The sequence below is a fragment of the Alnus glutinosa genome, chromosome 6 (assembly GCF_958979055.1).
Source record: "Alnus glutinosa chromosome 6, dhAlnGlut1.1, whole genome shotgun sequence".
NCBI lineage: Eukaryota > Viridiplantae > Streptophyta > Magnoliopsida > Fagales > Betulaceae > Alnus > Alnus glutinosa.
In genome coordinates, this window is record NC_084891.1 from 6,779,968 (window position 1) to 6,793,524 (window position 13,557).

General features: G+C 38.3%; 1 protein-coding gene across 1 annotated transcript; it reads left to right on the forward strand.

The window, feature by feature from the left end:
* The first annotated feature begins 10,172 nt into the window (after positions 1-10,172).
* On the forward strand, positions 10,173-12,887 carry LOC133870179 (uncharacterized). Its single transcript, XM_062307241.1, has 4 exons — positions 10,173-10,287; positions 11,142-11,261; positions 11,662-11,876; positions 12,582-12,887. The coding sequence occupies exons 2-4, from the start codon at positions 11,172-11,174 to the stop codon at positions 12,853-12,855; spliced, it is 579 nt and encodes a 192-aa protein (XP_062163225.1). The 5' UTR covers positions 10,173-10,287; positions 11,142-11,171; the 3' UTR covers positions 12,856-12,887.
* The last annotated feature ends 670 nt before the right edge of the window (positions 12,888-13,557 follow it).

Here is a 13,557-nt window from a genome sequence, read left to right on the forward strand (position 1 = left end):
ACAGAATCACAAATCCTACCTATGTTACATGGCAGAGGAAAGACCAACTTCTCCTAAGCTGGATAATCAGCTCTCTCACTCCATCAATAGTGTCTTCAATGTAAGGAGTCAACACCTCTTTTCAAGCTTGGACAACTCTAGCAACCAAGTTTGCCTCTCAATCTAAGTCTCGAATCTCTCATCTTAAGAGACAGCTGCAAACCTTGCAGCAAGGGAGCAAGACATGCACAAAATTTCTCAATGTGGCAAAACAATTGGCTGATCAACTATCAGCTGCTGGAAAACCAGTAGAAGATGATGACCTCATCTCCTATATGATAGGAGGCCTCAGTCCAGCTTTCAACACCTTTGTGACAGTCCATTCCTTCACTACACAGGACCGGGAGCTGAGCTTCACTGACTTTCAGTCAGAATTACTCAACCATGAGATGCTACTAGAAAACCAGCAGCAACATTCTGCAGGAGCTGGAAACTTTGCATTCCAAGCCAACAAACCAGGTCAGTCAAGCATTCTCCATCAAAACTCCTTTGCATCTAGGAGACCCCGGTACCCTCCAAGACCCAATTCTCGTTTTCCTCCAAGAAACAACACTGCCTACCAACCTTTCTCACAGAGGAACAACCCAGCACCACCTCACCGAAGCAATTCTTCCTTTCCCACCAGAAATCACCCTGCTCCAAGTCACGAGCCTCCTCTCATAAACCATGACATTGGACAACAACCTGCAAACATGAATCCACCTCAGTTCAATGCTAGACCCGTATGCCAGATATGTGGTAAGAATAATCACACTGCACTTGACTGTTATCACCGGATGAACTACTCCTTCCACGGCAAACTTCCACCTAATGAACTGGCTGCCATGGTTGCACATCTGAATGATGAGTATGGAACTCAAAAGTGGCTTGCCGATTCTGGAGCTAATGCTCACATCACAGTAGAAGCAGCCAACATACATGAGCCTCAGCCATTTGAAGGTGCAGACATGGTGGGAGTAGGTAATGGAACAGGTTTGCACATCAGAAATTTTGGATCTTCGATTGTTCACTCCTCTTCTACTAATCATCCACGTTTGTTTCTTAAAGACATTCTACACTGTCCAAATGCATCAGCTAATCTCCTCTCTATTAACAAGTTTTGCAAAGACAATAACTGCTGGTTTGCCTTAACTGGTTCATGTTTCTTTGTGAAAGACAACCAAACGGGACAGGTGCTGCTCCAGGGACCTAGTGTGAATGGACTCTATCCTATTCCCTTACATCCAAAGCACCTAAATAATCTGAAGGGGTTTGCAGCCTACCTTGGAGTCAAGACCACAGACCAGGTTTGGCACCAAAGGCTAGGACACCCTTCTTCCTCCACTGTCCAGTACCTTTTGAAGAACCAAAGGCTTCCTTTGTCTGGTTCCATAGACAAGACTCGAGTATGTGAGTCCTGTCAGCTTGGTAAATCCAAGCAACTCCCTTTTGTTGAGTCAACAAGATGTACCTCTACCCCTCTTGAACTTATTCACTCAGATGTATGGACTTCCCCTATTCCTTCTCTAAGTGGGTGTAGATATTATGTAATCTTTGTTGATGACTATAGCCAGTTTACCTGTCTTTATCCTATCCTAAATAAAGCTGAAGTTTATCAATACTTTGTCAAGTTCAAGTTACTTGTTGAGAATTTGTTTGATACTAAAATTAAACAATTTCAATCAGACAATGGTGGGGAGTATACCTCCATTCAGTTCAAGCAACTTCTGTCTCAAAATGGTATCTTTCATAGGCTAACTTGTCCACATACCTCTCAGCTATGGCATAGCTGAGAGGAAGCATAGGCATATTGTTGAAGTTGGTCTAACACTACTAGCACAGTCGGGTCTCTCACCAAAATTCTGGGTTGATTCTTTCCTCACAGCCACATATCTTATCAATCGGCTCCCTACACATGTTTTACAACAAGAATCCCCTTTCTCCAAGTTAATGAAGAGAGACCCTGATTACACCAGCCTAAGGGCTTTTGGATGCCTATGTTATCCTCTCCTACGGCCTTATGCCAATAACAAGCTATCCTTTCGTAGCAAGCCATGTATCTTCATTAGATATGGGGGAAATCAAAAAGGATATAGATGCATGGATCCAACAACTCACAAGGTTGTACTCTCTCGAAGTGTTATCTTTGATGAAACACAATTCCCTGCCAAAAGCAAGTCCATCTCACAAGGTCCCTGAAATGTAACAGCAGCAGCACATGACCCCCTGGTCTTCTTGCCTAATCCTCAACACAGCTACCTAAATCCTGCCCCTAGACCACTCATCAATGATTCAACCACACAGCCAGCAGTAAATACTACACACCAAAATTCCATGTCTGAATCTGGAAGCACTGATAGTGATCACTCTCCACAGCCTAGTCCAGATGTTCATCTACCTGATCTTGCACCTCATCAACTTATGACCACCTCATTCACCACATCCAATGATCCTGATTCCTCAGATGCAGGAACAACTCCTGCTCTCTCCAACTCCCATTCACCCCTCACTCAATCACCTATTAACCGGATCATTACTCGATCTCATACTGGCAACCTGAAACCCAAGGAGTTCCCTGGCTTCAAACTCTTTCATACCCTCAAATACCCCATTTCAGCCCTGCAAGTCACAATGTTACCTCAAGAACCTTCTACCTACAAGCAGGCAGCTTCCTCACCCGAATGGATTGCAGCCATGGGCCATGAATATGATGCTCTCCTCTCCAACCAAACCTGGACTCTGTGTCCACGACCCTCTCATCACAATGTAGTGAGAAACAAATGGGTATTCAAGATTAAGCAAAAACCGGATGGCAGTGTGGACAGGTATAAGGCTCGGTTGGTTGCAAAGGGGTATGATCAATTAGGTGGTGTTGATTTTTATGAGACATTTAGTCCTGTTATCAAAACTGCAACTATCCGGCTAATCCTAGCTCTTGCAGTCCAATTTGACTGGCCAATTAAGCAAATGGATGTATCAAATGCCTTCCTACATGGGGTCCTTGCTGAAGAAGTTTACATGGAACAACCACAGGGCTTTGTCCATCCATCCTTCCCTGACCATGTTTGTAAACTGCACAAGTCCATATATGGTCTCAAACAGGCACCTAGAGCCTGGTTTACCTGGTTGTCTCAAGCCTTGCTAAACCTTGGCTTCAAGGGTTCTCAAGTAGATCACTCTCTCTTTATCTATCACTGTGGCTCTGTGCATGTATTTCTCTTAGTCTATGTCGATGACATTATCCTCACTGGAAATCATGCAGTCACTATGAACATGCTGATTGCCAAGTTGAAGATAGATTTTGCCATGAAAGACCTTGGGCCTCTTGGTTACTTCCTAGGCATCCAGGCCACAAGAGACACTAATGGCTTGCATCTTAGACAAACCAAGTATGTTCTTGATCTCCTTAACCGAACTCAAATGGCAGAATCTAAGCCTTATCAAGCACCCTGCACTGCTGGCTCTAAGATGTCCAAATATGATGGGGAACTTCTACCGGATCCATCTGAATACAGGCATATAGTAAGAGCACTCCAATATGTCACACTTACTAGGCCAGATATTGCCTATTCAGTCAACCAACTATGCCAACATATGCATGCCCCTACATCAGTACACTTCACAGCTGCTAAAAGGGTCCTCCGCTACCTCAAAGGAACTCTCAATTCCGGCCTAAACTACTGCAAAGGACCAATTAACCTCACTGCCTACTGTGACTCTGATTGGGCAGGAAATCCAGACTACAGAAGATCCACCACCGGGTATGGAGTGTTCCTGGGACCCAACTTGATCTCATGGTCTGCCAAGAAACAACATGTTGTCTCAAGGTCCAGTACTGAGGCTGAATACAGATCCCTCTCTCTCACCGTGGCTGAACTATTTTGGCTTCGAATGCTTATGAAGGAGCTCCACCTTACACTATCCTGCCCTCCTACAATCTGGTGTGATAATTCAGGTGCCTTAGCTCTTGCCTCCAATCCGGTTTTTCATGCCAGAACCAAACACATTGAAGTTGATGTTCATTTCATTCGAGAAAAGGTAGCTAATCATGACATTCAGCTGCACCATTTGTCTACACTTGAACAACTGGTTGACATTTTTACTAAGGGGCACACAGCCGATCGTTTCTGCTTCCTTAGAGACAAACTGAGGATTGTTCCTCCCCTCAGTTTGCGGGGGGGGGGGGGGGTGTTAAGGAAGAGAATCAAGATGATCCAGATGGTCCACACCTCACTCAGCTGGAAGAAGATCCTCCCAACAGCATGCCAAAACCAGTCCAACAACACTCCAACTTTCCCCTGCATCAGCAGCCGTATGCACAGCATACCATATACAGCATTCATCTTGGAAGTCAGCAGCCTCCTAATCAGTCTGCAATGAGCAATCATCTTGGAATTCAGCAGCCTCTTAATCAGCCTGACACTGTAGCTAGAAGCCGCCTACAATCCAGGATTCCAGGCCACATGGTTTCAGCTTAACTTCACCCAATGCATTCAGCATTGGATCCAGTTATTTGTTTGTTTATTATGTACACTAAGTTTCATACACTTGTCTTATTAATAAGCTCAAGAGCTAAACATGTAATGAATTCTATATAAATATAAACATAGCCTCTGCCTTGTCTTTTAATCAAGCAGAGTTTCATCAATCTTTTCAGAGAAGGGTCCGAGAAATAAGGGCAGGAAATAACGTGGCTCTCACTAGAAAAAGAAAGCAAACTGAAAAAGAAGTGGCTGGACTGGATGCTTAGGGGATTCAGCCAAAGAAAAGTAGGGCTATAAGACTAGGCTAGGATAATTTGGCATTGGGGTGGTGGCTATGATGCAGCCCCGCTCGCTACAATGATTCTGCTAAGCTGGAACTGCCGAGGGTTTGGGAACCCTCAAACAGTTCTCGACCTTCACCAAATGGTGAAAGAAAAGAAACTCTGCTTCATGTTTCTTATGGAAACTTTATGCACAAAGACGTATGTGGACAGATTAAGGATAAGGCTTGGCTTTCAAGACCCTACACACCATAGACAACCGATTGAAAGGCAAGGAGGGGTTCATGGCTTTAAAGTTCGATATGAGTAAGGTCTATCACTGTATTGAATGGGATTTCCTAAAAGCTATGCTCTAGAAGCTGGGGTTTGCACATAGGTGGATCCAATTATTAATGGCATGTGTGAGTACGGTATCTTACTCTATACTTATTAATGGCCAACAATATGAGGCATTCGGCAAGGAGACCCACTATCACCTTACTTTTTTTATCCTTTGTGCGGAGGCTATGAGTTCCATGTTGCATCATGCCGAGAGGGAATGACACATTACATGTATTCCTATAACTCGGGGTGGTATAAGGATTAATCATCTTTTTTTTTGCAGATGATAGCTTGTTGTTTTGCCAAGAAAACACCCAGAATGGGGTAGGATTCAGGCACTCCTTATCAAGTATGAGGCAGCATCGTGGCAGAAAATAAACTGAGAGAAAAAATTGGTCTTTTTCAACAGGAATACAAAGGAGGGTGATCGAGAGCTATCATCCTAAATGCGGCCGGGGTTAGTCACACCCAACAATATGAGAAATACCTAGGCCTCTACGCTCTTGTGGGAAGGTCTAGGGTTTCCGCATTCTATGGGCTAAAAGAAATAATTTGGAGCAAGCTTAACGGTTGGAAGGAGAAATTTTTATCCCATGCAGGGAAAGAGATTCTCCTAAAGGAGGTTATCTAGGCCATACCCACATACACTATGAGTGTATTCATGCTGCCTAAAACAATAATTCAGGAAATCAACTCTTTGATGAGTAGATTATGGTGGGGGTTTAAAGATAATACTCATAAGATAGCCTAGATGAATTGGACTGGGTAGGAAGGAAGCGAGACAGTGGAGGTTTGGGTTACTGGGAGTTGGAGTGCTTTAATCTAGCCATACTAGCTAAGCAGGGATGGAGGCTTCTACAACAGCCAAATTCTTTGGTAGCTAGGGTGATCCAGGAAAAGTACCATGCAGTCGGATCTTTTTTGCATTTTTAGCTAGGGAAGAGGCCTTCTTATGCCTAGCAAAGCATCAGGGGTGCAAAACAGTTATTACAGGAAGGGCTAATGTGGAAAGTGGGGGATGAAACCCACATTCAGATTTGGGGAGATAAATGGGTGCAATCTACACATTCTAATATGATTCAAGATCCAGCCAGAATACTAAACCAAGATGTTACAGTATATGAGATTATTGATCATCAAGCAAATTGTTGGAATGTACGTCTCATTGAATAAATTTTCCCCTCTGAGATTGTGAAGAAGATTTGTGGCATAGCTATCTGCCCTCGACTACTGACTGATAGACTGATCTGGAGTGGGATGACTACGGGGTTGTTATCTGTTCGAAGCGCCTACCATTGTACCACTTCCTTCTCTCAAGGAAGCTGCTCCTCTAACTTGGCTCTACAACCGACTTGGACTGCAATATGGCAAATGCAGGTCCCACAAGCAGTACAGTTGTTCATTTGGTGGGCATGTAACGACATTCTACCCACAAAAGAGAAGTTATTTAGGAGGAAAGTGGTGGAAAATCCGGATTGCCCAATGTGTGGGCAAGCAACTGAGTGTGGTCATGCCCTTTGGTGGTGCAGTGCGTCTCAGGTGATATGGGCAGAGGCTAGTAGAAGACTACAGAAGTGTACTAGTGATAAAACTGATTTTCTTACCCTTTTGGGGTATTTGAGCAGTCACTTGGAGCGCGAAGAGCTGGAGTTGTTCGCCATGGTTGCACAACAGATTTGGCTACGAAGAAACCGAGTTGTGTTCGAGGGGCTAGTCTCTAATCCACAATCACTGGTGAAATCTGCCACTAAGACTCTCCTAGAGTATCGGAAAGCTCAAGAGAAAAATCAATATCCACCATCGGCAACCACGACCCGCCAGCCCCATTGGTTCCCACCACCCTTTGGTTCCCTCAAGCTGAACTGGGATGCCGCTATTGATGGGCAACAAAACCTCATGGGAATGGGGCTACTAGTGCAAGATCGCTTGGGTCAGGTCCATGCAGCCATGTGTACTACCCAACCATATATTTTAGACCCAGCCATTGTTGAAGCGTATGCAGCAAGAAGAGGAGTGGAGTTCTGCAGGCAGCTGGGCTACCGTTCAATCATTCTGGAAGGAGATGCCCTGGAGATCGTCTCAGCTTTATGTAAAGAGGAGGGTTGGCCGATCAAATATAGCAATTTCATGGAGGAGGCGTAGAATCTATTGTCAAGTCTTGATATACAGGGGACTGCCCCTTCTTTTTATTAAATAAGTGATTTTTAATGAAAAGTGTCCTTTGATCCCATCAAAGGACATTTTGCATTAAAAATAATTTGTTTAATACAAAGAGGGGTTGGCGGACGGGTACTTGTCCCCACAAATCATTTCTCGTGCAAATTATGTGAGACGAGAGTGCAATGTAGCAGCACACTCACTTTCCCAATTGATTGTAAAGCATCGTCTCCACCACGTTTGATTTGACACGTGGCCACTTAGTGTATCTAGAATTATCTAGAACGACCAATGTAATTCACTCAATATATAAAAGAGAAATGATTTCTACACTCATTTCTCACAACAGCCCCACAACAAGCTGACGTGGCTGGTAATATTTTATTATTTTTTTACAAAAAGAAAAGAAAACAAAACAAAAAAAATAATAAAATGTTACCAGTCACGTCAGCTTGTTGTGGGACTGTTGTGAGAAATGAGTGTAGGGATCATTTCTCATATATAAAATGACAGTTTCTTCACAAAAAAAAAAAAAAAAAAAAAAAAAAAAAAAAAAAACACCATATTCAACCCCTCTCCAACAAATTATATAGAAATTTTATTAAAAATGTGATATTTGGGATATTCAATAGATATTTAATTGGCTTTTTTTTTAAAATACCTTTTCTTTTCTGTCGTTATAAAAGATTTTTTTTTTTTTTTTTTTTCGTTTTGCATTATACAGTTTTGAATAATGTTTGCTGCACAATATTTGTACACACTTTGTACAACAAAGTTGATGTGTCCAGAATTTTTTTTTTCAAAAAAAAAAAGTGAATGTTGGACACATCAGCTTTGTTGTACAAAATGTGTACAAATGTTGTACAACAAATATTACTCTACAGTTTTTATTAAGATACCGAGAAGAGTAATGTTTGCTGCACAACAAATGTACACATTTTGTACGACAAAGCGAGAAATTTTTATTTTTTATTTTTAAAAAAAAAACTGGACAAATCAGATGGGGGGGGGGGGGGAAATTAGATTTTTTTTTTTTAAAAAAAAAAATGAAAAAATATTTCCACATTAGCTTGGTTGTATAAAGTATGCACATTTATTGTACAGCAAACATTACTCTACCGAGAAATATAAAATTACATCTCCCACCACATTTTTTTAGGAAAAATGATACGGGTACATCATTTATACATTTTCATACAATCAAGTTTTAAATTCATAATTAAATTTGTAGGACCCATAAATTCAACAATAGATTTGAAAATAAAATGTATAAGAGATATATTTAAATCATTTCTCTTCTTTTAGTAAGAATAAAGAAATAAAGAAAAAAAAAATTACATAAGGAATCCTCCAGAGAAGATCCAACAAAAAAATGAACTTATTCAATGGCTGATTTGTAATAACACATTAATAAAATTGGATAAAAATATAATAAAAATGTGGTTTAAATCATTTTCCTTTAAGCAATGCCAACATTACACTAACAACAAATGCTCCAAAAAAAGATACAATATCAATTATAGAATAAATATTTAATATAGAAATAATTTTTTTTACCTTTAATTGTATATATCGTGTCATCTCTTTTTAAAATTATTATGTAGATCTCTAATAAAAGCAACGGTGAGTCACAATGCGAATCAACTTTAAGAGAAACAACTGGCAGCTGCCCGTTGAAGTTGACTGAATCTAACCGCAAATTTAGGTAGGGGAGATGACAACCTTGATAGGAATGTAAATGAAAATCCGAAAAGGGTAATCAGAAAAAAAAAAAAATTAAAGAAAAATATGTGGCTAAAATTAATAATAGTAACAAAAAATGTACTTCCTATGCAAGGAATTGTAAGGGCATGTTTGGTAACCTATAATTTTTTATTATTATTATTTTTGGAAAACTTGTTTGTGTGGATTTTTTAAATTCAAATTTTATCTAATTTTTTAAAATTTTATCTGAAGTTTTCTAAACCATTCAAACATAATTTTAAAAAATAAATTTCATTTGTATTTACAATTTTGAATATAATAAAAAATAGTAAAATATAATACAAAAAAATACACAACCGAACAAGCTCTAAAATTCTACTAAAAATTATCGAAATATACCAAATGATACCCGGGTCATTCTTGCTTTATTTGTTAATATGTTCTGGAATTTTTTTTTTTGTTATTTATTTGAAAATTTTTTTGCTGTAATATAAATATGAAAATAGTTTTAAATATTTTATAAGTGTTTTGTGTTTTAAGTTGTTTTTTAATATTTTTGTTATGAGAACAGAAAAAAAAAAAAAAAAAAAAATTACCAAATTTTCTGTGGAAATTTGTTATTTATATTAAAAGTTTAAATAGATATAAAAAAAAATTAAATTTAGATATTTAATTAATATTTTAATACTCTTATTCACGTATCGGTTTAAATTTCCATTAACAAGTGAGGCTTAATGTGTGGAATATTTAACCATTAAATCATCACTCATTCAAAAAAAAACTTAAGCTATTAAAAAAAGAAAGATAAACTTAATTAATATTTTAATGCTTTCTTTAAGTGGGGCTAATATATATGGGCATTGATACATGCACGTGGGTCCCCTCCAATGTGCCTTGAAGTTGTGCGCATGTAATGCACTTGTTGTAATTTTAGTATTTCCCAATATATATATATATATATATATATATATATATACCTAATTCATGGTAGGGGAATTTAATAGTACTGATTATATATTTGGGCTAGATATATATGGGCGAAAATTAAAAAATACGAAATTAGTGTGGAGGATTTTGAAATACTCATAAACTGTTAAGAAAACAGGTTAAAAACAGGTAGAAAATGGTGGATTGACAGCCTGTGGTGTATCTAATTTAAGGTAAATTCCAACAAGATTCTGAATCTACGTAGGTAAAGTGTCCCAGATTCAAATCCTGAATTTATGCCGTGAAATTAACTAATTATTCTCTTATATATATAATCAACAAATTAACCTCATTTGGAGCCTGCAGAGTCCTAACCTTGAAAGAGACACGTCTTGGTACGCTAATGCTTCTTTTCTTTTCGATCATTTTTCTTTCTCTATTTTCTTTATTCTCTTGAATATTATTATAATGTGTTGATTCAATGTTTTTCTTTTTATAATTAATATGATATGGAGTTCCTGTTCTAGTTTTGTTTGAGCAGATCGATCTTATAGTTTTATGTGTTTTGAATTTCTGCCAAACGAAGAAAGAAAAACCCTTCTTCTCTTCTTTTTTTTTTTTTTTTGAATAGTAATAAGAATTAATTGATGTGGTATAAAGATAAAAGGAGTTTCAAATTTTTTGTAAGAGAAAAATGAAGAAATTTGTTTGGTAATGGAAAAAAAAAGAAGTTTGATTTTCTTTTTTAAGAGAAAAAAGTGAAGAAAGAGTTTGACATTCTTTTTAAGAGAAAAAAAGAAAAAGAAAAAAAAAAAGTGGGTTGCCAAACGAGCTACTTACCTTTCCAACAAATTTAGGATTGAGAATGAGAGGCTATACATAATTTTAGTAGGGAAATGCAATATGTATATATTTCAAAAACGGAGGATCATGCCCCTCGGCCCTTGGTTCTTATTTGGATTTCCAATAATTTACTATTTGGATTGCTAACCATTCGAATAGTAAATGTAACATACTTTCTGTAATGTCCACCGACTCCAACAAAATTTACTTAGACAATTAGGTTCTCACATTTATACGAGCAACAAAATTACTCAGAATCTATTCATTTTGTATACTGAGAAAGTATTAGACAACCGATCATAAAATGCATACCATATTGCTATCACAATCTTAATGTCTTTGTTTCGCATTCGCTTTAATGATCATGTTCTTGACAATGTTTACGTTGACTCTTGCATGGATTTAGCATCCCATACAATTTGTCATCTGTGGGAGCATGGCGGTCACCGCAACAAACATGGCCGTTATTGTTGGCGTACTCGGCGTGATCTCTTTCATCTTGGGAATTTTGGCCGAAACTAAGAAGGTATTTGTATGATTGTATCTATCTCGCTCTCCGTTTAGTTTAGCAATTTCAAAACGATTTTATAGTAGCTTGCTTGTAAATGTTTCCGATCAGTTTTTGTATCATGATTCATACTTCGCGTGCGATTCATCTTACGTTTGCCCTGATCGAGGCACGTCTTACCCTTATAATTAGGGGCGTGTATCATAGATTGTGCCCAATACGTACAATAATTTAATATCCATGTAGCACGATGATGACTTTGGACTTGATTATCTATTACACGTGTAGGATGCACTCGGGGTTAACGGGATGATTTCGGGCTTAACCCGACCCTCATTGTTAACATATATAGTAACTGGATTTCTATCATCTTGTTCCTCTTTTTAATATTAATTTGATTTGTGTTTTATATATATAGCCTGCAGCTGGAACCCCAATTACTGGTAAAGGTGTGGTGATCTGCAAGTACCCATCCAGTCCCACAATTGCTTTGGGATATCTCTCATTTCTGTTTCTTGTAGCTACTACCATTGTTGGCTACTTTTCACTCTTTTACCCTTACAAAGGCAAATCCATTCCAAATTCCTTGCTGTTCAAAAGCACTACCTTCACCGTCTTCTTTAACATTGCTGTGTAAGTGACAATTCCTTTCTAAATTTTCATATATACCCTCTTCTATTATTAATTTGCTTAATTTATAATGCATTTTTCATTGCCCTAGCTTAAGGCTTTAGCAAAAACCGGGCAAAAAAGTAGCCCCATCCGACTAGTCATTTGAGCTAAAAAAAAAATGGCTAGTTGATAGGATGCTTAGCAAATTGTAGCTCATCAATGCATAAATAAACTAGTAAAAAAAATTAATCTAATTATCTTTCCTCTTTAAGAATAGTGAAAGTAGATAAAGGAATAATATTTAAAATAAAACAATGAAAATCGATAGTTAAAATAGAGAGTAGAATATAAATGCTTAGGAAACGTGAGTAGTTAAAAAAAAAATGATTCTTCGGCTAAAATTTGCTAAGGCAGGTGTAAATACTCGTTCATGTATAGAAACTTTATCAGTTGCTTGTTAAATCGACAATGGTGAAATTGTAAGTAATAATTCTTTTGTAAAGTTTAATATATAGGCTCTTTTATCATTCGCTTTATAATCCGCTCATATATGACTCTTTGTTTTATGAAACATTTTTTTCTACTTCTTAAAACTAAGTTGAAGGAAATTCTTTTAACTTAGTCTGTTAAATTGATAACTGTTTTTAGAGCACGTGATTCTTACGTGCATGTTTATCGGATGTTCGTTAAACTGATGATGGCGGTGAAATTGTGTAACCCGGCCAGGTTTACAACTGGTTTAGGAGCAACTTTTCTGTTGTGGCCTACCATTTCAGAGCAGCATCTCCTGTCACACAATGTACATAACGATCTGGACACAACTTGCCCCACGGCAAAAACAGGGGTCTTGGGTGGTGGGGCTTTTGCTTCCCTAGATGCAGCTCTCTTCTGGATGGTTGCCCTTATGCTTGCTATCAATGCACGAGAGGACATCTTAGAAGACATTGGTCAAGAATCCGTTAAGGATGATCATGGGGATGTTGTCACAAACTATATATGATGATGATGATGATAAATGACGACAATGGTGGACGGTGGTGATGGTGAAATGTGGGTCTCATTGATGCTTGTACAGAAGGCTGCAAGGGGTTGGGTTAGTTGTCATCAGGAAGCTAGTGGATTTGTAACTTTCATTGTTAATATCATTAATTATTGTCAGTTTGTGCTCTCTACAGATTTCTTTTGACGTTGTTATTGTTAAATTACCAAATTTCATAAAAGTTAATAGAAAGAGTTAAATTTAATCATACTTTAACAATTATTAGTGTCTTCATTGCTTTCTAAAACAGATTTCACATTAGATACTTGGTGGGAGAGGATTAATTGTTTGCCCAATTGCCTCATTTTGTTCTAATTTTAAGTACATTATTAGATTCTATTTAAATTAGATTCACTTGAGGGGTAGTGGTGGGGTTCATGGCGGAGCAAGAAGGACGGACGACAGGCGACAGTCGAAGGAGGGTGACACTGAGAGAAGGGAGTGATTAGGTTTCTTTGTAGGGATGACATTCGGCATAAGAGAGGTAGGTTAGAACGAGGTATAGGGTTGGCAATTTTTGACACGACCCGCGAACCCGACACGAACACGACACGAAAAAACCGGGTTTGGGTTTGTTATAATCGGGTTCGGGTCATAATCGGGTTGACCCGATTATGACCCGATTATAATCGTGTTTGGCAGGTCAACCCGATTATGACCCGA

Coding starts and splice junctions, on each gene's coding strand:
- LOC133870179 (XM_062307241.1), top strand. CDS start 11,172: ATGGCGGTCACCGCAACAAACATGGCCGTTATTGTTGGCGTACTCGGC. Junction 11,262..11,661: donor TTTTGGCCGAAACTAAGAAG/GTATTTGTATGA, acceptor TTATATATATAG/CCTGCAGCTGGAACCCCAAT. Junction 11,877..12,581: donor GTCTTCTTTAACATTGCTGT/GTAAGTGACAAT, acceptor TAACCCGGCCAG/GTTTACAACTGGTTTAGGAG.